Genomic DNA, 24,256 nt, shown 5'->3' with positions numbered 1-24,256 from the left:
CTGTGGCTGGGGATATCACTGCTGCTGTTTGGATTGCTTCATTCTGCTGTGTAGTCTGCAAGGGGAAGGCACAGATTGAATCTCTTTGAGAGGTTTGCAGCCTGTAACAATGACAGTCTGTGGTATAAGAAGTGGTCAGATTCTGGGCTGCTGACCAGATTAGTATTTATGTTTACCTATCCAGCTGAGTGGTTCCTTCCTCTACTCCTGACCTGGTATTTTGAAAGTGGCTTCTTTGATATCAGCTATTCAAGAGGCTGGTGGGCAGATGGAACACTCTCTGCAACTGAGTGCCTGCACAAATTTAGAAAACATCTGTGCCTGGAATCGGGCTGTCAGGAGTGCAATTATAATTAACTCTCCATGCTGCTTGGCTTATAACATACATCTTCTTCCATAGGTAGTTGTGTGTGCCCTTCTAGGTACCCATCTCTACTTTCTAGGTAGGCTAGCTAGGAAGCTGCAGAGCTTTCTACTTATGATGGTTCTAGCACCCACAACCCAACACCAGGATACATACATGGCCTCCTATTGTTAGTCTATGTGGACTACAACTGATGTTAGTTGGAGCAGGACTTTTTTTTCTATTTTAAACAAAGTGTCTCAAAATAAATTATAGAATGATTATTGAATATTGGAATTTTCTTTTCCCTGCACAACTTATGGTCAATGGCATCTTCTTCCTCCGACATGCTGGTCTCTGCAACCTTTTCCCACCACCTACTGGTAAATGGCATTTTCTCTCCCTACCTTGGCTGGTCAGTAAAAACTTCTCCCATTATTCTTGCTGGTCATTGGTCTCTATCTTACTGCCCTTTTGCTGCTTAGTAACACCCTTCTTACCATTCATGTCGATCTGTTAAACCTCCTTACCCTCCAACTATGAAGGTCAGTGGCACCATTTTCTACCCAAACCTACTGGTCAGTGGATCCACCCATCCCTGTTGGTCAGTGGCATCTCTCGCCTTCCTCACACAATGACAAGCAAAGAAAGTTCTTTCTTCGTGGTCTTCCTTGTTCCCATTTTCACCAGCAAATTTCTTTCTCGCAGCTCACTTGTTTCTTGGCAAAATACCCTCTGGTGCCTCTGTTTTTTTTCTATCTGACATAGGGGGGGTTCTCCAAACATGGCTGATGAATACAGGTGAGGTCCCAATCGCTCAGACTGCCTGGGACCACCACTTGCAAGCTTCCCCCCAAGGAGTTGGGAGTAGTGAAGGAAGCCCCCACACCTGGCTATTTAAACATTCTGCAGGGTAAGCCTGTCAAAAAACTGATGTCTCTTTCTAGTAATAGAGGAGATACTTTCATCGGTTCAGTCCTTGCTAGATCTGGTACTGCAGGTGCACCTGCTGTGCCTTTAAATTGGCTTACCCTGCAGACCATTTAGGTGCTGCTTATTAGTGAGCCTTTGCCCTTATTTGTGTTTGTATTTTTGTAGAGTAGTTGTGGGTGGTTCGCCGGGGGGGATGAGAACACTGGGGAGCTGCCTGCGCTGCTCCCAACCCCTTGGGGTTTAGCTTGTGGGTGGTAGTCCCAGGCAGTGTGAGAGGTTGGGACTCTGCCTATGATGCGTACCCACGTTTAGAAGCTTAAAGAGGAACTTCAGTGAAAATAATGTAATAAAAAAAAGTGCTTCATTTTACAATAATTATGTATAAATGATTTAGTCAGTGTTTGCCCATTGTAAAATCTTTTAAATCCCTGATTTACATTCTGACATTTATTACATGGTGACATTTTTACTGTTGGCAGGTGATGTAGCTGCTGCATGGTTTTTTGGCAGTTGGAAACAGCTGTAAACAGCCATTTCCCACAATGCAACAAGGTCGACAGACAGGAAACTGCCAGGAGTTTCTTGTGGGAAATCAAACAGCATTAACGATGACAAGGTCTCCAGAAGTCTTTGTTGTTCAACATTAAGGGCAGAATAATGATGCCTATGGACCAAGGGCATGTTCTAGGTCCACAAGAAGCAAGTCGCATAAATATCGGCAGATGATGGTAAGGGCGACTAATACAGTTAACAGGTTCGTCGAACTATGTTGGTGACAGAGATTCAATTTGGCCTCTGCTGTCCCCTTTTCAAATATCCATCTGCATAACCTAAGTTCAGAATTGGTCCTTCTGGAGATCGAGGGAGTGAGGGGGGGGGGCCTAGGGCTCAAAGTTAAGTGGGTTCTGTGAGCGCTGTGTCAGATCAATAGACATAATTGAGCTCTGGTTGGGCCTAGGAGGGAATAGAGTTATGAGTTTTAATGTTTTGTTTCTACTATTGGGAACACACTTAAAGCATATCTAGGGCTTTTGTAGATTCTCGGAAATCAGTCCACACCATTCTGTCATGGTGGGCACTATGTTTGATTTCCAATGTCGTGAGATGAGTAGTCTAGCCACGATCATTAACTGCGGCGTGAGAGATTTTTTGATTATGGAAGTTCTTCCTGTCAGAAGAGTTAAGAGGGCTGTGGCTGGTGAAACTGGAAGGTTTTTGCAATATAGGTATTTGTGGATTTGGAAGACCTTTGTCCAGAAGTTGCGGATAAGGGGGCAATCCCACCAAATATGCATGAATGTTCCAAGGGGTTGGGAGCATCTCCAACAAGCGGGTGTGGTGTGAGGGTCATATTTAGCAATCTGTGTGGGGATTCGGTACCATCTGGAAAAAACTTTGTAGCTCCATTCCTGGTGTAGGGTGGAAATGGAAGTCTTGTGAATGAGTGAGAATGTCTTTTCCCATTGTTCCGCTAAGAGTGGAGTCCCTAGGTCCCTGTCCCAAATGTCTGTGAGTTTCAGTAGGTCTTTTTCACTGGATGAGCAGACTAAAAACGAATATAGTAAGGAAACTTTATGTGGGAGGGAGGCACTTGAGGTGCACATACGTTCAAAGTCTGAGAGGGGTCTGTGGATTTGGGATTTAGATTTAACGGATTTATGGAACCAGGAGAGCTGATACCAGGTTAACCAGTTCACCTCGCTTCTATTTTCAGGGTTACCAATTACTTCACGGGGGACAAGTTGTCCTCCCATAGTAATATGTCTAACCTGTGGCCAGAATTCCCTCGACCAGCCTAATATGGAATGTGCCCGGACCCCTGCTGCAAGCTCTGGGTTCTCTAATAGTGAGGTAAGAGGACCGTAGGGAGTTGACGGGCTTAGTTTGCTGCTAACGACGTGCCAATTAGAAAGAACAATTTGCGCCCAAAACGCCACGTCCTCTGCTTTAGATTTCTGTCTTAGTGGTGACCAAATCATAGTTCTAGGGTCTAGTGTGGATAGGGAGTCCTCTAACTCAATCCATTGTTTGTTGTGTCTGTCCTGGAACCAATTAAGTATGTGAGTGAGTAAGATAGCTCTATAGTAGATTTTAATGTCAGGAAGGCCCATTCCCCCTTCTGACTTGGGCCTTGTAAGAAGCCTGAGCTTAGTTCTGTGGGGTCTATTGTGCCAGATGAATTTCATTATGAGTGATTGTATTTTATTTAGAAATTTCATGGAAAGTTTAATTGGGATGGCCTGCATAATGTAAAGTATCTTGGGGAGGGTGTCCATTTTAATGGTATTGATACGACCAGCCCAGGATAAATGAAGAGGGTTCCAATTTTCCAGCTCTTTCGAGATTTTTAGGTAAAGAGGAAGATAATTAAGTTCGAATAATTCCGATGGATCTGCTGAAATATAAACTCCTAGATATTTAATTCTGTGGGATTGCCATTTAAATGAGAAAGATTTTTGGAGTGTGGATACTAGAGGGTCTGGGAGGGTGAACATTTCGGTTTTACTAATGTTGATCTTAAAATTACTTAGATTCCCGAAGAGTTCATGCTCTCGTAGTAAGTTAGGAAGAGCAATATTGGGATTTGATATATAAACTAGCAGATCATCTGCAAATAGGGAGATTTTAAAATGTCTGTCACCCTTAATAAGTCCCTGGATATCATCGTTTTTTCGCAGTGCCACCGCCAGGTGTTCCATGCAAAGGACGTAGAGTAGGGGAGAGAGGGGGCAGCCTTGGCGTGTCCCGTTCGCTATAGGGAAGGCGTCCGACAGGGTCCCATTAATCTTAATTCTGGCAGAGGGGTTTTTGTATAATGCCATCACCTTGCTTCTAAAATTCGGACCCAGTCCAATTTGGTCTAGGCAAGCCTCAAGGAAGAGCCAGTGGACCCTGTCGAACGCCTTCTCCGCGTCAACCGACATAATACAAAGGGGAGATTTGGTCCTCCTGGCATGATGAATCAGGGACACAGTTTTCAAAGTGTTGTCCCTAGCCTCTCTCCCAACCACAAACCCAGTTTGGTCGGTATGGATAATGTTAGGTAGCACGAGTTTAAGCCTCTCAGCAAGGATCTTTGCATAAAGTTTGAGATCTAAGTTGATCAGGGAGATAGGGCGGTAATTTGTACAACTATTTGGGTCCTTGTCCGATTTGGGGATTACTGTAATGTGGGCCATGGATGTTTGGGGTGTAAAAGTCCTATCCTGATTTATGGAGTTAAAGGTCTGTAGCAGGAGAGGTGCCAGGGAGGAACAGAACTGCTTATAAAAGGGGTGAGTGAGGCCATCAGGTCCAGGGCTTTTACCCTTTTTAAGTGCCCTAATGCATGAGATTAATTCAAGATCTGTGATATCTGAGTCTAATTCATTAATTTCGTCTTCTGAAAGGGTTGGAAGTCTGGTGGAGTTTACATAGGAGAGGATTTTCTCTTTTAGTTTGGGCTGGTTCATGTTGTGGTATTTACCTTTAATGTTGTAAAGGGCTGTATAATAGTTATTAAATTCCTTTGCAATTTCTGAATTTTTAAACTTGGTATGGCCCTTGGAGTTTTTGATCGAGAAAATGTTGGAGTTATTGGGTCGTGGATGGAGATAATGTGCTAGTAGGGTGCCACATTTGTCTCCGTGGTAGAAAAGTTTGCTATGAAATCGTTCCCTAGCAGCTAGAGTTTTATGGTCGAGTAGGGTTAGTAGGGACTGCCTTGTATTTGAAAGCTCTAGGTCTAGAGCAGGTGTATAGGCGGATTTAAGCTTGACTTCAAGAATCTGTGTTTTAGCTAGTAGATTGTTGATTTGAATACCTCTCTCCTTTTTCAATCTAGCCCCATGAGAGATGAAGATACCACGTAGTACACATTTCAGAGCCTCCCATTTAACGGTTGTGGGGGTTTCGTCAGTGCTGTGGTCCTTCATGAACTGGTCAATTGCTTCCTTAATGGCAGTTGAGCATTGTGAGTCTTTCAGGAGGTTTTCGTTAAGCCTCCATTGAAACTGTCGATGGGAGTGATCTTTTGTGCTAATTGAGCAGAAGATGGGTGCGTGATCTGACCATATTCTGTTCCCAATGGATGCCTGTATATTGAGATCAAGGAGAGATTGGGACACTAAGAAATAGTCTATGCGGCTATGAGTTTTATGGACTGATGAGAAGAAGGAATAGTCCCGTGTATTAGGGTATAATATTCGCCAAACGTCAACTAAATGTAATGAGGCTAACTTGGATTTTCATTTTACTAGAGTGGCTTTAGGTAGTGGTGACCTCCCTGTGGAGGAGTCTAGGTTGGAGTTGAAACATAGGTTGAGGTCCCCTCCTAGTATTATATCTCCCTCTGCAAATGATGCCAGCTTAGATAGGTAGCGCAGTAGGGCTCCGCCTTGGTTTTGATTCGGAAGGTACAGATTGGCAAGGGTATATTTACGGTTGTCTAGTTGGATGATCAAAAACAAGAATCTACCTAGGGGGTCTGACAATTCTTTTAAGATGGTACAATTGAGGTGTTTATGAAACCCGATGGACACTCCCTTTGATTTATTCAAGGGGTTCGAGCTATGGTACCATTTATCAAAATATCTACCTCTGATAGCTGGGATTACGTTTGTTTTGAAATGGGTTTCCTGTAGAAAGATTATGGAAACTTTCTGTTTATGTAGGTTGTGTAAAATTTGTGAGCGCTTATTTGGGGCGTTGAAGCCTTTAACATTAAAGGAGGAAATCTGACAACTATACATGCTTGTAGGAGTAGGTTAGGTTCATAAGCTTTTTGGTGTCATGACACTGGCCCAGATTGTGGTATGATTTGAGGTATGGCAAGGCGGCAGCATACCTAGGGGTAGGGTCGAGGAAAGTGGGGGAGGGGGAGAAAAGGGTGGAGAAAATTACAAACATAACATAAGTAGCCGGCGATGTAGGCATGCCGACAATGAAGAACAAATGTTCACTGGTCACGCTAAGGGGGCTCTAAGAACACCCGGAGCGTGAGAGATTTCGTGGGGAGTGAGAACCAAGATCCGGTCACGGGAGCCTATCCGCTCCCGACTCCCTTATATATTTAAACCTTGTTTTACAGCCAAAAACGATGAACATGTTAGCTACAGGCACATAAAGATAACAACCTCACCATGTGTGACAACATGTGGGGCTAGCTCTAAATGGAACGGTAACCTATGAGTCTCTTAGTTGGAGGCTGTAGGAGCTCGTATGAGTAAGAGTTTGTCTGGGGAAAAAAAAAATGGCTCGTGGTTATACAGCACTTGGGGAATAAGTGGTTAAGTAAGGGGAGTTCATTAACTCATTTTCACTAGCCTCTTTGGGTATGTAGGGGGGTTATAGTCATATGGAATGTGGTACATATCAGGCAAACTTAGAAATCGTATGAACTGGCTGTGTTTGTTTTCAAACCACTTAGGAATTATACCGAGTTTTAGGAAAATGCCAATATGCACAAGTAGCTGGCATTCTAGTTGTAATATAAGCCTCCTTACATGTTATGTCGCGAGTATGAGAACAAGTTTGGGGAAAGTGGGTGCTTCTAGAGATACTGTGTAAATTTAAGAAATTAGGGTCCCCGCAGCGGATCAGTCAGCGTAGTGATTACCGTCTGTACTCTCATGCGCGCATTAAATGGGACGTGTTTTCCCCTATTGTTTTCAGAGCTCATGACATACCTCCATTTCTATAGAGACTAGCCCCTTAGTAGTTAGTTATAGTGTAACCGTACCTCCTCACATGTACATTATATAGTGTATGGGAGGGTAACTGGACAGAATAATATAAAGACAAACCTTTTAACTGAGTAACTTATAACGTCTGGTTTGACAATCACTATTATTCCACTGTTCGTCAGTCTCTCAGGTTATCATAAAGTGAACAAAAGGGCCATGGGAGGGGGGCCCCTCTCTAAATAGGTGATGCATAGGTCTGGAGCAGTGGAAGCCCACGTAGGCTACATGTTTAGGCATACTAAGTCCGGTCGTATGCCCGGGTTGAAATGTTCACAAATAGCGGGAGTCTCTCCAGGGGTGAGTAAAGGAACATGGAGGAATGGTGAGGGAGCTCCAGCTCATAAGAGCCCGAATGGGTAGATATAGTATATTGTTCCTGAGCGTCTAAAGCATCACGGAGGGGCTAATAACGACAAACTGACCAACGCTTAAGTACTCACGTTAGGTTGATCAGCTTCATTTTCTAAGGAGGAGCAGAAGTATACTCAACAGCAGAAGTATGGGGACGAAACAAAAAGAAGTCACCTTCCTAATCTGTAGGTGCGTCAAGGGCTCGAGTTGCTCTCCCCCTGTTCTGGACTCTCCTCCAGCGCTCACGTTGTGGCAGGGCCGAGGTGGACACTTGTAGCGGCCATTCCGGTAAAGTGATGCGGGGTAGGTCATAGAAGTCCTTAACTTTCTGTAGGTCCTGTGGTGATGAGAAGGTTATTGATCTTCCCTCCTTCGACATGTGGATGGCAAATGGGTAGCCCCAGCGGTAGATGATCTCCTTTTCCCACAGCACTGTTAGTAGTGGTCTTACTGCTTTCCTCATTTGAAGGGTGAGCCCAGATAAGTCCGGATATAGGCAGATTTTGGCTCCATCAAAGTCTATTTCTCCCTTCTGTCGTGCTGCTGCCATGATCCTGTCCTTCTCTTTATAAAAGTGTACTCTGCATATGATGTCCCTTGGTTTCAGGGGGTCTGGATTGGGAGGGCTAGCGGATCTGTGTGCTCTATCCAGCTCTATCTTGTTGTCATGAGGGGCATCCAGAAAGAGGTTGAAGATGGCTTCCGTAGTGGCCATAATGTCAGGAGCATGTGTGGCTTCAGGGACTCCTCGGATTCTTATATTATTGCGTCTATGACGATTCTCCATATCGTCTATTTTCAGGTAAATCGCAGAAATATGTTCCGAATGAGAATTAATGGTGCTTTGTTGCTTCTCCAAAGTTTTATCAACCTCATCTTGTCGTTTCTCAATGTCTTCCACTCGTTGCACCACGTGGCTGAACTCCTGCCTAAATTCAGCCATGTCTCTCCGGTGTGAATCCAGTATACGGGTTACACAGTTCTCTAAATCTTGTTTAGTTGGAAGGGAGCGTATATATTCGTGTAGGTCCACTTCCATATAGGAGTCAGCGCTATCTGAAGCTGTGGGTGAAGAAGGGTTGCGTATCGGCAAACATTGCGGGGATCTCGGTGAGTTAACCCGTAACTGTTGTCCGTTGTTGGCTGAAACCTTTGGCGGAGAGTTTCTGCTTTGTGCGCTTGAGGGGGAGTTCGCCTGGCTATCTGTCCCCTGTATCTTTGGGGATCTAGCTGGGCTATAGACTGTCGGTCGAGCCGGAGAGTTTTTGCCACAGTTGGTTGATGTTGAAGTGCCATCTTGTCCGCCGCATGGCGCCTCTGCCATTATGTTTTGTTCTTGTGTCGGAGGGGACTGCGTAGTATCAGAAGGGGGTTTTAAGTTGTTCTTTGCTCGTTTAGAGGTGGTTGGAGGGGAGTTTCTCACCTGCCCGCCTTTTGGTGAGGTTGCCATCTCTCCCTACTGCTCTTGCAGTCTTCTCTAAAGCGGGCGCAGAAAGCGGAGAATTTGGGATGAACTCGAGCGGGGATTTTTGGAGGCTTCTCTCTTTCTTCTGCTGCCGCCCATGTGAGGGTGTCCTCAGGTTGTTTAAAAGTTGTTTTTAGGGAGGTTTTAGGCTGTGTAGATGTCCTTTAGGAGTCGGGATAGCGGGAGCTCCAGTGAGACAAGTCTTTACCCGGCCATTGGCAAGCCACGCCCCCCCGCGATTCCGATTTTTAATCGGTTTTTACATCCGATTCTTAATCGTTACTGCATGCTGCATTTTTTCTTCCGTTTTTCTGTTGATTGTATTCACGGAAAATCGTAATTGCAAATCAGAATCTGAATCGCAAAACGGATTTGCAGTGTGCAGAGAGCCTAAGGGCTAGTTCACCCCGGGCCCCTTCTTATTTTCAGCGCTTTGTTGATCCCCGGCGATCAGCAAAGCGCTGCTGTTATTATATCCCTATGTATACATGTACACTGCATTGTTTGCAATAAATCTTAAACGCGCCACATGCAGCGTTGTGGGGGTGATTGTGCTGTGATTCTCATTCTATCAAGATTTCACCCGTCGAATCACCCGGAAGCGCCCAATGTGAACTAGCCCTAAGGTCACTATGGAAGATGTCAGTGCTGACTAAATAATAGAATTCCCAATCCTCCCCTCCCCCCGAACATTCTGGGAGACCAGAGATCTCTTCTACTGGCCTGTAAATTAACCTTCTACAGAGATCACCTGCCAGTACTAAGGATGTCTGTGATGCATTTCAGAAACTAAATCAAGGAGAGGAAAGTTTTTATAATGTATAAACACTGACTAAATAATTTTCAAATAATATTCAAAAAAATATGCAATTTAATTAATTATGTTATTTTGACTACAGTTCCTCTTTAAGTACACCAGATCTCTTTTGAGATTTGTTGTAGCAGCCCATCCTGTAGCATGGATACTTGGACAGAGGGGGAAGAAGCTGAGGAGCAAACAGTGGCGAGATAACTTACTAGCAGATATACGGTAGTATGTGCAAAAAATAAGCCCACCTGCCTTTACACAACAAATACAGAACAAATGCAGAGATTACATATTGAATTATGCAAAGCTGAAATATGCAAAATCTGAAGGACACAACAGGAGAAGCTGAACAAAGAAACAATGAGAAGAAAGATATGGTTAATAGTTAATCCCTTAAATATCACTGTAAGACCATATATAAAGATACCTGTGCAAATTCTTGCACACGTCCAAAAAAACACATGTCCAATGGCACAGCATGACAGACCGCATGACCAAGCGATTGCACAACCTGTATTTTCTGTGCACCAACCAACCACCTGAACAATTAACTCATTTGCACACAAGCGGAATGACGGACTGCACAATATTGCTGCATTCAAAATAAGTACAAGTTGTTCAAACAACTTGTACACACGTGGCCAACTGCACGGTAGCAGCAGTAGTGTGAGTTGATCCGCCAGTTGGATCGGGCTCACTGCCTATAAGCAGTTGGTTGTCTAGTCCTTTGCTAGACTGTATGGGACACACGCCTAATTGTCGTCCAACAGACCAAACTCACAAGATAATCAAGCGGTTTGGCTGAGCATGTGTACGGGCCTTTAGACAGCATAAAAGATAGCATAAGACAGTATAAAACAGATATACTATAAAGTAATAGAAGAAACTAGAAAATCAAATGAAAAATTATTTACCAGAATGATTAGAAGGAAAAGAAGAAGAAAGTTTTATAAAAACTGTCTGAAAGAAACACTGCAAGAAAAATAATCTCACTTATTTGTAACCCCTTACCTTAGGCAGTGCCCTTAGATTGCTTACTGCTAAAATATTTAACTTTGAAAACAGGCATAAATTTGAGGGAAGCAAGTACTAAAGGCACAATTACATACAGTGACGTGTATTAAGCTGAGAAAAAGAAGTTTGTCCTACAGAGGGCAGCAAAGTACCATTTAAAAAAGTAAGGCTTGCTACTGTACAGAGTGGTGCAGTTCGTTTATAACCCAATTGTAAACAAATAATAAGATCTCTATGTGATCCTCTATCTGTGTTTCTATACTGCATGAAGTGTCCCCCCTCTTTTTGGGAGACCTCTTGTGAATGGCAATTTATATAAAACGTATGGTCCATCATGTCCTAGACTCAAGCTCATATCCAAGAACTCCTTATTGGAGACTTGCTTCTGAAGAAGTGAACAATACTGTTATGAGGATGACAAAACGAGCCAGTAAGTCCAACTTCTAATTCAGTGCAACTTCAACTGCAATTTTATATAAGTAAATTACATCGGTGTTAAATGACATGCTACTTACTGGTTTTCCAACAATAAGGAAACAGGTAGGTTTAGACAAAAGGAAGGCTCTCTCAGCTTCGTCCTCATCAAATGTATCAGCAAGAGGGTGGAGGTACATGTCATCTTGGGGAGCCATTGTGGAATCCTAAAATCAAAATACGCACATAAATAAACCTCCAAAGTAGAACCCTAGAATGTATTCTGTTAAATGTGCTAGGCATACGTGAGAGAATAGGGCAGGATTATTGAAAACTGGAGTGGAGCCCTAGTGTGCCACTATGGCCCCTAGTGGCGTACTTTTACTCTCCCAGAGATAACAGGTGAAAGTTAAGCTACGACTTCTATGGGTAACACCTTCTCATTTTTGTTAATTTGATCTAGATCTCATAACAAAAGAAATAATAAATATAGGTTTTAAATTAACACATTCAACCTATCAGTAGTGTTGGTAAAGTACCCTTTAATCACTTCAGCCCGCAGGTGTTTGACCTTCAAGACGGAAGCAATTTTCCCCAGTCAGCGCTCCTCCCATTTATTCACCAATAACTTTATCGCTATTCATCACATGGAAATGATCTATATCCTTTTTTTTTCGCCACAAATTAAGCTTTTGGTTGAGGATACTTGTTCTCAGTAATTATTTTCTGTGCATTTTATAGGGCCCTTTCACACTGTTGCGGGGCATTGCGGCACTGCTACCGCAGCCTAATGAAACCCTATGGGGAAGATCATACTACCCACGTAGCGGTATGCTGCGCCAGAAGTGCCCAATCTAGTGCTAGTGCAAAACTACGTTACCTTGCGGGACCTGTGGCGACCTGCATCAGCCCAGGAGTCATGTTAGTCTATAGTGACGTGGGGTTTAAAAAAAGTTGACGTTGCAACGCGCATTTTCCCTTAGCGTATACCCTAAGCAAGAAGTGACCGCAAGCGTGTGTCACTTCCTGCTTGGCTGGTGGCCAGATAGGGAACACCGTGAACTAACGCAGTGTTCCCTGAAGGCCTGTTGCGTTGCAGTGCGGCGGAAGTGATGCACCGCATCGCTAACGCTGGTTAGTAGTGTGAAACCAGCCATAGGCAAATACAAAAAGGAAAAGAAAAAATACAATATTTCTCCAATTCCATCCCCTACAGTTTTAAAATAAGCAATGCTACTATAAATAAAACCCACCCATTTTATTAGTCCCGGCTATCACAACATTTAAATTATGTTCCTAGTACAATGTATGGCGTCAATATATTATGTGGAAATAAAGGTGTATTTTTTCTGTTTGCTGTAGTGTGTGTAATTTAACTTTTCGCCACTAGATGGCGATAGAAACACTCCCCAGTTTACCAGGAAGGGTTTCTTTTTTTACTTCATTCATGGCCTTTATTATGAATGGACATGGGCCCTGATCGGGGTCATGTCCATTCATTACAGGCACTGAGATTGGTTTGGGGAAGCCTTGCTTCCCTTCCCCAACTGCCGACACGGAAATACCGCCGAGTTCAAGTGGTGGTCACGCGCACCTGGCGCTTAAACACTGGACTTGAACGGCACCTATCTGGACGAGAATACTCGACCAGATAGGTTTAAGTAGTTGATTCCATGTTTATAGATGTAAAGAAAGTTCTACATATTGCACTATGGCATTGACTTACTAATGCTACACTATCGTGGAATACGCAAAAAATCCTAATCATGAACTCACAAGGTTAAATGGGCTGTGGCTATGACCTGCGAGAGCACAATGGGATATCTAGTATGTGATTCACAGTCATCTCTATGCTCCAGGTGATGGCTACAGTGTCTGCCAGCCACCAGGCAATGCTGAACACAATTTTTTTTAGGAAACATTTTTTAAATACCCCTGCAGGGGCAAACGCAGGATTTTTAAGGGGGGGGGGGGTTCCTGAAAGGTCCAGAAGCACGTATGTCCCGAGTGATTCCGAATACAGGTGGCTCCATACTGCCCATGCACAAAAGTGCGCTGGCGTATTACGGAGCTGCCTATCTTTGGAAGTACTCAAGGACACTAGTGTTTCTGAGGGCTTCTGGTAGCAGCAAATGTGAACGGGGTACAGCGCTGGAACAACTCCCCAAGAGAGGAACAGGAGATAGACTTAGTTTGGACAATTCAGTGTAATATGCTACATAGTTTCACATAGCGCAAGCGATACCCATATGATGCAGGGATATATGCATCTGCGGAAGATGTCGGCGCTGCATAAATACTAAATAATAATATTTTGCCTCACCAGGATTGCACTTTTATTTAGCTTTCCTGTATGACAAGAACACACAGTCAGCTCTAGGGGAAGAGGAAAACAAAGGTGAATGAGGGAGGGCTGGTGCACACCAAGAGTGCTTCTGAGCGTTTTTCAAATCAACAGTGATTTGAAAAGCGCTTGGCTAATGTTACCCTATGTGGGTGTTCCCACAGCAGCGTTGTGATTTTTTCAAAATCGCAGGTATACTGCATGTAGCATGTTTTTGAGCAATTCATTCAAAAATCGCTCTGAAAATCACTTCACAAAATCACACTCACAAATTGCTAGCGATTGCTATTGTCATTTTGGCGTTGCACTAGCCCAGAGAGAGGAGTGGAGAAATTGAGAATAGCCTGAGATGGAGCAGAGAACCTATCTGTATTGAAGTCCCACATCACACAGGCTACTTGCCTGTAATCGGACTCCTGTCCCTGTCAGTCTCTCACACAAGTCAGAAAGAAGCCCTCCTGGACTCTAGGGACTGTCAAAAACTTTTCAGCTTGTTATCCACACCGTATCCACACATGCAGTCATTATAACAATGGGGAGAGACCAGACAGATGTTTGCCCACAGACCCTGAGTCCAGGCAAGCTCTGCATCATGCTGTGCATATTTACCAGCTTGCCTGCACTCTAATTTCATCATGTCTGACACTTCTGTGCTGTGGAGAGTCCGGGACTCCATAATCAACATTCTCTCACTGCAGGCTGCATCTTCTTGTGAGGGAAGCTGGGCTGCCTCTCTCATTCTATTAGCTGGAGGGAGGCACCAGAAGTAAGAAGGGAGGGAGAATGAGGCTGTTTATATTATGCGGGCTTCCCTGGCTGAATACACAGCTCAGTGCAGGGGGGAGGTTCCAGACACCCGGAATAGCCCCCTCAGTTCGCCAGTGCCCCTGCAATCTAAAAAATGTATTATAGTAATATTGTAGTTTTAAACAACATTTATGTAAGATTTTTTTGTAATTATGATAGGAAAAAAAAACGCGTAGAACTTTCTTGAGCTCCAAGCTTTACAATCCTAGTTCACCTCCCTGGATTCTTCACTGGTAATGACGATGAACAAGAGACTATGGCCTCAATTTACTAAGATCATGCTGGAGATAAGGCAAGAGAAAACTTACATCCACATAAGAGAGAGTTATCTTATCTCTTCATTCCTTAAGTTACCTCCTCTGTAGTTAAGTTACCTCCTCTGTAGTTATTTTACCTCCTCTGTAGTTATTTTACCTCCTCTGTAGTTATTTTCACATGCAGTTAATAAACAGCCTGTCTTTAACTCTGGAGTTATTTTAAGGATTGAAGAGTTAACTTAAAGGGAACCAGAGAGGATGCAATATACATACCTGGGGCTTCCTCCAGCCCCATACGCACGGATCGCTCCCACGCCGCCGTCCTCCGCTGCCTGGATCCGCCGCCACCGGGTCCCGTCATTGCCGCGAGTCGGCAAGTCGGCCGGCGGACGCGGCCAATTCTCCGCATCACAGGGTGCTCTCCCCATACAGATACGCATGTGGCTGCTAACTGCGCAGCCGCATGCGTACATGTATGGAGGGAGCCCCTGTGATGCGGACAATTGGCCGCGTCCGCCGGAAGTGACGTGCCCGGTACCAGCGGATCCAGGAAGCTGAGGACGGCGGCGTGGGAGCGATTCAGGCTTATGGGGCTGGAAGAAACCCCAGGTATGTATAAAATATTTTTCTTTTTTCACCCCCCCGTTCCTCTCTGGTTCCCTTTAAAGACAGAAGAGTTAACTTTAGGTTTGCCTGAGGTAAAATGTTTCCTGAATACCACATGCCTTATCACCATGGTAACAACTCTAGTAGAGTTATTAAAGACAGGAGATAAGCTTAGTGAATTGAGGCCTATGACATTACTTACTCAATTTTCAGATTTGATACAGCTGTTGTAGAGAAATTCCATTTGAAAAATTAATTTACAAGACTCACAGATCTGTGCACAAAGTATACAGCTGCCAGCTGAGAAGGGAGTATCTTCCTCTGTTCAAAGCCTTGACATGATTCTCCCCACCCCCTCCCTCTGCTCTCTTTTGAAGAGCACACGGAGGAGGATGTGAGGGTCAGGTCTGTAATCCCATGAAAGACCATCATCCCAGCTCTTCCCTAAGGGCTCAGACACACTATAAGGCCTAGTGCACACCAAAAACCGCTAGCAGATCCGCAAAACACTAGCGGTTTTTGAAGCATTTTTTCTTACTATTATGTAGCGTTTTTGGTAACGTTTTTGTGTAGCAGATTACAGATATTCTTACAGTAAAGCTGTTACTGAACAGCTACTGTAACAAAAACGCCTGGAAAACCGCTCTGATCTGGCGTTTTATGAAGCGTTTTTCCTATACTTAACATCGGAGGCAGAAACGCCTCTGAAATCCAAAAAATGCTGCAGCCTGGGAGTTTGCGTTTCAGCTAAAACCGACCCACTCTGGTGTGCACCAGCCCATTGAAATACATTACCCAAGCGTTTCCTCAGCTGCAAGCGTTCCTAAAAACGCAACTGAACCGCTCTGGTGTGCACTAGGCCTAAGCGCTTTTAGGTCATCAGTGCTTTCTGAGCGATTTAAAAAAAAAAAATCGCTACCATTCACTTGCATTAAAACTACATTAAGGCCTGGGGCACACCAGAGGAGTTTTTCTGAGCGTTTTGAGTTTTTAAATCTGCTGCTAATGTTATCCTATGTGTCTGTGCACACTGGAGCAATGAGGTTTTGTAAAAAACCCCATAGCATTACATTGGGAAGAGCTTTTGAAACCTCTAAAAGCTCTTCCCAATGTAATGCTATGGGGTTTTTTACAAAACCTCATTGCTCCAGTGTGCACAGACACATAGGATAACATTAGCAGCAGATTTAAAAACTCAAAATGCTCAGAAAAACTCCTCTGGTGTGCACCAGGCCTAAAATCACGTAAAAATCACAACAATTGTGTAAAATCGTGAATGCGAAACAATTTACGCGATCGCAGCAATTTTTATGATATTTTAATGCAAGTGAATGGGAGTGATTGAATGGGAGCGCTCAGAAAGCACTGATGACCTGAAAGCACTCAGAAAAGCGATTATAGTGTGTCTGAGCCCTAACGACCTGTTGTGGGTGATAATGGGATAGAAAGAGGAATCTGGATAGTTCTTAGGTTGCTGTTCATTCTAACTGCATAAGACATAAACTCAGCCTGCTAGCTAGGTGAATGATGCAAAAATGGTTTATGTGCAATGCACAAAGGTTTTTACATGGCAAACTAGGATATAGTCCACACAATTTGTATTGAAAATAAAAGCCTGGCTGAACTAGAGCTTTAACCCCTTTATCAAACAAAGCACTACAGTCGATCACACTTTCTGAAAAGCGGCATGTAGTTTCTAGCGTTGGTTACAATTACTGTTTTGTATGCCCCAAGGGGATCAAAGAATTATGTCACGACAGACAATGAGGACCGATGCCAAACACTTTTCTGCTCGGTAGCCATCTCTTTTGTCGCTATCTTTTTTTTGCAAATCATTTTATAAAGATTATCGGCAGATCTACAGGTGCAAAAGTAGAGCACCGTAGACCGTCTGACTCAAATTAAAATGAATCAATCCTGGATTGGAAACGACTACGCAACACTCCCGGACCCCAACCAAGTAACATGAACAATGAACATCTGTGATGGGTTAGCGTTTCCGGTCCCTGTTTATTGAACCTCTCATCTGTATTACATTTATGACTGCATGGCGACAAAATGCAAATTGCTATCCGCACGCTTCTTGTCCTCATGCAAGGCCTGGGTTGTTGTGTCTCAAAGCGTGGCCTTCTCCTCCTGCGCCACCCTCCTCCTGTTCCATCACGTGTGCTGCTGCTGGGTTAGTGTTACCGGTCCCTTTTCCTGGAACCTCTTATATGTATTACATTTATGACTGCATGCCGACAAAAAGCATGTTACCTGTGCAAAGAAAACAGACATTTCCCGCATTTAAAAGACAGTTTTCCCTTTGAAACTTTAAAATCGATTTTCTCAAAAACTATAAGCTCTTTTTGCTAATTTTTTTTCCTCTTGTACCCACTCCCAAGGTGCACATACCCTGTAAATTTGGGGTATGTAGCATATAAGGAGGCTTTACAAAGCACGAAAGATCGGGTCCCCATTGACTTCCATTATGTTCGGAGTTCGGCCATGTTCGGCCCGAACCCGAACATCTAGATGTTCGCCCAACACTACACGTGACCCGTTCGGCCAATCACAGCGCTAGCCGAACGTTCGGGTAACGTTCGGCCATGCGCTCTTAGTTCGACCATATGGCCGAACAGTTTGGCCGAACACCATCAGGTGTTCGGCCGAACCCGAACATCACCCGAACAGGGTGATGTTCTGCAGAACCCGAACAGTGGCGAACACTGTTCGCCCAACACTAGCAGTGGCCTAGAGCAGCCAATTAAATGCTTGATCTGGGCAACCACTCCAGTTATGCAATAATTTTCCTTGCATTTTTTTTTTTTTGATAAATCTGTCACAGAGAAGCAAATGCAGCCAAATGTAAGTCAAACATCTGATCTCCATGTTATGCTCAGGTTCTATGACTGAGGTCTCTTTTCTATGGACATCTGAGTTGCTTGTTTGTTGAGCATTTCAGCATCCTGTCTGCCACTCATGACTGCCATTTGGGTACAATTAAAATGCAGGCGATTAGCAGCGGTTGCAACACCACATGTGTTAAGAGCTGACAAGCTGGGGTGTTATCGTGTGGCAAAAAAACGTACCATGTTGTGTCTGAACATGGCAAATGCTGTGCTCAGGGGCAACTCCATAGGGCGGTGTCTGGCCGGTGGACAGGAGTAGCTGACAGGTGGTGAAATCAGAGCCCTTCAGCTTATTGAGGTAAAGAGGCCTAAAAGTACAAGGGTCCTATTATACTGGTGCACTGTGCGTTATAGCCGTAGTGCAACTGAAAAAAAAGGAATTCAATTAAAAAAAATGTACACATGACTTCCGGTGCACTTCCAGAAGTCTCTTCTTTTCCTTTGTTTTGTTTTTTTTTGTTTTTGTTTTTTTTCCTTGGCCGGTTCCCAGGCTCAAGGAATTTGGAACCCTTAGCTTAAAGAGAATCTGTACTCTAATATTCTTACAATAAAAAGCATACCATTCTATTCATTATTTTCTCCTGTGCCCCTCTGTGCTGTTTCTGTCACTCTCTGCTGCAATCCTGGCTTGTAATTAACAGTTTTAGGCAGTGTTTACAAACAAACTAACCAGCTTCTAATAGGCTCAGCTAAGCATAGTGTGTGAGTCATTCACAGTGTGCAGGGGGCCTGCAGAGGGTGTGTATCGCTTCTACCAATCACAAGCAGCCCTGCACATTCCACACAATCAAGCCTTAGCCCGACAAACAGGACAGAGGAAAGATACATTGATTTATTACAGAGACAGTGCAGTTAGGAAAGACTGCAGTAAGCCAGAGCAGATTAGAAAAGGCATAGGAACTTATAGGATAGAAGAACTAAGGCTGAAAAATTTGTTACAGAGTCTCTTTAAAGAGGATCTGTAACCTCAAAAAATCCCCTGGGGGGTACTCACCTCGGGTGGGGGAAGCCTCCGGATCCTAATGAGGCTTCCTGCGCCGTCCTCTGTCCCACGGGGGTCTCGCTGCAGCCCTCCGTGCAGGCGTGACGTAATATTTACCTTCCTGGCTCCTGCGCAGGCGCTCTGACGGCTGTCGGCTCCGAACTACACGGAAATACCCGATCGCCGTCGGGTCTGCTCTACAGCGCAGACGCAAGTTTCCGGCGCCTGCGCAGTAGAGCGGACCCGACTGAGATCGGGTATTTCCGTGTAGTTCGGAGAGGAAAGCAGCCACAGCGCCCCCGCTGGAGCCAGCAAAGGTAAATATTGAAATTACAGTCGGGCCTGTCGCCGGCTGTTCAAAGGGCTGCAGTGAGACCCCCGTGGGACAGAGGACGGCGTGGGAAGCCTCATTAGGATCCGGAGGCTTCGCCCACCCGAGGTGAGTACCCCCCAGGGGATCTTTTTCATGTTACAGAGTCTCTTTAAGGGACTGAATCGAGAGGGACATGGAGGCTGCCATATTTATTTACTTTTAAGCAATACCAGTTGCCTGGCTGTCCTGCTGATCCTCTGCCTCTAATAGTTTTAGCCATAGACACTAAACAAGCATGCAGCAGATCAGGTGTTTCTGACAAGATTGCCAATTGGGCCGATGGCTGAACCAATTGGCAGTCATCGGTTTAATGCCTGAGGGAACCATTCTGGCTACAATGGACGTGGAGTCCTTTAACACGAACATTCCCCATGATGATGGCATTGCGGCCTGTCGTAAACATCTTCAGGGTCAGAGCATACCGGTAAAGCCTATTGTTGGACTAATGAGATTCATTCTCACTCAAAATGATTTCACTTTTGGACAGGATCTCTATTTACAGCAGATGGGTGAGGCAATGGGCTTATGATTTGCATCACAGTATGCAAATCTCTCCATAGCCAAAATCAAAGAGGAATACCTTGATGCATGCTGAATAAAACCCATGGCCTACTTTCACTTTAAAGATGATATTTTAATAATCTGGTCAAATAAGTGAGGAGGAGGATCATCTCCAATTCCACAGGCACTTCAATGCCTTCCATCCCACAATCAAACTGAAACTTACCTACTCTCCCACTGAGATGAACTTTCTGGATACCACCATATAAATCAGGGAAAACATCCACAAACTTCTATGTACTGAAAACAATAAAAACATCCCACATACCTCAGGTATGACAGTTTCCACCCCAAGCACATAAAAAACTCCATAATATACAGCCAAGCTATATGCAACCAGATTTGTTCTGACAGGGTGGACAGAGACAAAAACTTGGATTACCTTAAAAAAACTTTCATTAAACAAGGTTACAGCCCTCTTATGACTGAGAACCAAATCAGGAAAGCTAAAGTCCTCCCTAGGGCCCAGCTCCTGAAATATAAACAAAACCAGGAAGAGGCCCATGTCCCAATGGTTGTTACCTACAACCCACACCTGGAAATCTTAAGAAGGATTGCAAAAAAAAACCCCTTAATCCCATTTTACATAAGAATTACAGACTGAGAAAGATATTCCCTGAACTTCCGCTCCAGGCATATCGACAGCCACCCAATCTAAAACAGATGATTGTCAGGAGTTCTTTGAATAGGCCACAACATAATAGAACATTGCCCTGCCAACAAAAAAGGTGTGAGACCTGCAGACACATCTACTCAACTGACAGGATATCAATACCAGGTGCACAACAGGAATACAGGGTAAAAGGCACGTTTTACTGTGACTCCACTAATCTAGTATATCTGATCATGTGTGCAACTGTGCATAATGCCTCACTCTGCGTAAACGCATGAACGGATACAGGTCCACTATTAACGATACCAAATCTAAACTCCCAGTCCCCACACACTTTCGTTCCTATGGACACAGCTTGAATGATTTTCGGGTCACTGCCCTGCAGGGTGGCTTTACATCACAAAATGATAGACTCATAGCAGAGACAAAATGTATACATTGGTTCAAATCTGTAGATGTAATATTGAACAAGGATGCCAATTTCTTGAATTGGTATGAGGCTGATGATATTTAAAGTCTTAAGGGGCCCATACGGCGGGTCGGGAGTGCGTTGATAGCGGCGTTCAAATGCCCGACGACCGACGCTAGCGGCAATACATTACCTGTTCCGGCCGATGCGTGTCCCCTGGTCTCCGCTGTCACTTCTCCGTGCTCGGCTCCTCCAGCTTCCCTGAACTTTCTGTCCCGGGCGGGAAGTTTAAACAGTAGAGCGCCCTCTACTGTTTAAACTTCCCCGGCAGGAAGTTCAGTGAAGCTGGAGGAGCCGAGCACGGAGAAGTGATAGCGGAGACCAGGGGACACGCGCCGGCCGGAACAGGTAATGTATGAGGGGGGGGGGGGGGAAGCGGCAGCACCACCACAGATTGTGATCGGTTTCATGCTGAAATTGATTCACACTCTGTTTGCAGTAAAGACAGCCATATGATCCCTCTCTGATCAGATTCGATCAGAGAGGGATCTATCTGTTGGTCGGATCTGATGGCAAATCGACCAGTGTATGGCTACCTTAAATTATTTTTCTTTCTTAGCCCAGACAAACTGAACAAACTCTTGAACTAGGAATTTAGGATGCCTGTGTGCCTGGCAGTGTCTCAGTTGTGTGAGCACTTCCTAAACAAAGGGTCTTATCTGTTTGTAATAACAACCTAACAACCTCATGTATCCCCTTTAATGTTGTATGTCTATAGCTGTCTTGTAAACACACATGATTCAGTCTGACGAAGGCCCAAGGGCCGGAAGCTTACTCTTTTATATATATACTTTTAAGTTAGACAATAAATGGTATCATCCTGATTCAAAACGTCTTGATAATAGCACGATTTTTATAAACTTCTGAACTTACTTACTCAACGATACTATATAATCTGTTGACTCAACCTGTTCAATCTGTTCATGTTTGAACTGTTGTTGTTATTTCTTTTCTTATAATGTTGAAAATATATCAAATGTAACTGTGACTTTTTGCAAAATAAAGATATTTTTGAAAAGTAAAAAATACATGTCAAACTCTAGCCCACAGGCCACATTTGGATTTGGCCCTCAGAGCCATTCCGTATGACCTGCAAGTGGTTTCCCCACTTTGTATTATATTTGACCCAATCTAGACTACCAGGGAAGCTATATTGGAGGTGAAGCCCTAGATCACCAGGGAAGCCATAAGGGATAGGGAGCATTAGACACCAGGGCCCATATGAAATTCATTTTTTCAGCTGAGTTTTCTCCTGGGTGATATTTTTAAATTTGTCAATAAAATGCATTTTAAGCCATCAGAAAGCAAGAAAATGCTCAAAATAATTTGATAGTACTTTTTCATTTATTTTTTGGGCCTTTTTTTAGTTAAAAAGTGCTGGAAAGTTATTTTAATTTGAAGATTAAAAATTATCTCCTAGGAGAAAAGTCAGGCGAAAAAGTGAATTGCATATGGCCCCCGGGAACTGTATAGAGGAAGAAGGGGTTCAGTAGACATCCGGGAACTGTTTAGGGGACAAATAGGAACCATTAGACTCCAGGGAACTGTTTAGGGACAGGAGGAGGAACATCAAACACCAGGGAACTGTATAGGGGAGGGAGTGGGGTCACTAGACAGCAGGGAACTGGGTGCTAGTCTAGTTTAGGGCTCCCAGCAGAAAACCTCATAGGGAAATTTTTCTAATGTGACTGGGCGGAAAACACCCCATTGAACCGCTAGGTTTCAGATAGGTTGTAGTAAACTATGCCCACACTATTCGACCAATCACAATGCTTTGTGCTGTAGAGAGTGCTGTGATTGGAAAACGGTTCCCCATGATGTTTCCTGCTGGGACCACTAAACTAGCGCCAGGAGGTATAGGGGAGGGAGGAGGGCCATTAGACACCTGGGAACTTTATAAGGGAGGGAGATGGCCACTAGACATTGAGGTTGGTCAGCAACTTGGTCCCATTGTTAAATTCTGACACCTTCTTTAATCAGACAATACTTTAGTTGTAGCGCTAGAGTACTAATGTTTCTAAAAAGGCAGAAAAAAGGTATATGAAGGGTTAAACTCTCATCCCCTCTGTATTAAAATTAGCATATACCCTGGGGTTCTTTTTTCCTGCTGTGGGTCAAGTTTGTGGAAACATCGGTGAACCTTTTGGCAACTTGGAGAGTCGCCGGCCGGGACTCGGTACCACCGTGGATTATGCAAACTAATGACGCCACCTCCCCTCTCCACCATACCAGGGATTAGTAAGTTACTAACACTGGAAAAACTTCCACTGCTGCGGACTATGTTAAAGCTGATTAATGCGGATTTTGTTGCTTAAACTTGCAAACCTTGTATCATAGAAAGTATTGATCCAATGTCATTATGACCATCGACTTGGCATTTTAAAGGAGAGTCCAGACTGCAAAACGGATTATGTTGGCCTGATAGTGCACTATAGGCAGAGAATTACATGCTGACTTGTGAGATCTTTAGAAGTGGATAGTGGTGTGTGGTTTGGTCTCCCATTCAAGATAATATCTGCATATGGAAGTGCAATAGGTCTATTGTGATATTGTTTTTATATATTTTTACTGTGTGTCACAGTTTTATATTAAAGGTGTTGCAGTATTTTACTGTTAGAGGCGCAGGTATAATTTATTTATTTACCTTCTTTAATCAGCTTCACAATTCAGATAAAATTGCACTTACTAGATCCACATAGATGTAAGGCATATTGCACTCTCAGGTACTAGATGAATCATCATCACAATCCGTCAGTACAGCCTTTTCCCAGACACTGTCACTAAAGGCTAGTACACACTAGCAATTTTGATTGACCAATGATTGCTCAATTTTACCACCTCCATGTAGTATGACCATTTACCTATATAATCTGCATAGAATTGAAAATCTGTTTGGCCCTCATACTACATGGAGGTGGTAAAATTGAGCAATCATTGGTCAATCAAAATTGCTAGTGTGTACTAGCCTTTAGTTTCCTGTGGCATTCCCATCCCGTGCTGCTGGCCATAGTGTGGAGGAAGTAGAGACAGGCTGTACTGACGGATTGTGATGATGATTCATCTAGCACCTGAAAGTGCGATATGCCTTACATCTATGTGAATCTAGTAAGTGCAATTTTATCTGAATTGTGAAGCTGATTAAACAAGGTGTTGCACCAGAGAAGCGCTCCTATTGTTTTTGTTTTTTCGTGTTTCCTACTTGGTTCCCACATGTGTATCGGAGCAGCATTATCTGATAACAGATAAACATTCAAGAGTTCTCATCCAGATTGAGCGCGGTCTACTTTCGATTTTTTCCA

At 43.9% G+C, this 24,256-nt stretch overlaps 2 protein-coding genes across 4 annotated transcripts in view; one reads left to right on the top strand and one right to left on the bottom strand.

Annotated features, from left to right (window-relative positions):
* The window catches only part of AK9 (adenylate kinase 9), a 178,397-nt gene that overhangs the window by 150,536 nt on the left and 3,605 nt on the right, over positions 1 to 24,256 (bottom strand). For all 3 annotated transcript variants that reach the window (XM_068231284.1, XM_068231285.1, XM_068231286.1), the window contains exon 2: positions 11,153 to 11,278. In XM_068231284.1, coding sequence (XP_068087385.1) covers positions 11,153 to 11,269 — 117 coding nt within the window. In that variant the 5' untranslated portion in view covers positions 11,270 to 11,278. The remainder of the gene's footprint in view (positions 1 to 11,152; positions 11,279 to 24,256) is intronic.
* The window catches only part of FIG4 (FIG4 phosphoinositide 5-phosphatase), a 576,719-nt gene continuing 554,377 nt past the window's right edge, over positions 1,915 to 24,256 (top strand). The window contains exon 1 of the mRNA XM_068231289.1: positions 1,915 to 2,004. The gene's annotated coding sequence lies outside the window, so the exon portion shown is untranslated. The remainder of the gene's footprint in view (positions 2,005 to 24,256) is intronic.

This window comes from Hyperolius riggenbachi, chromosome 4, assembly GCF_040937935.1.
Source record: "Hyperolius riggenbachi isolate aHypRig1 chromosome 4, aHypRig1.pri, whole genome shotgun sequence".
Classification (NCBI taxonomy): domain Eukaryota; kingdom Metazoa; phylum Chordata; class Amphibia; order Anura; family Hyperoliidae; genus Hyperolius; species Hyperolius riggenbachi.
Note: the sequence above shows the minus strand (reverse complement) of the source record. Positions and strands in the feature narration are given on the sequence as shown.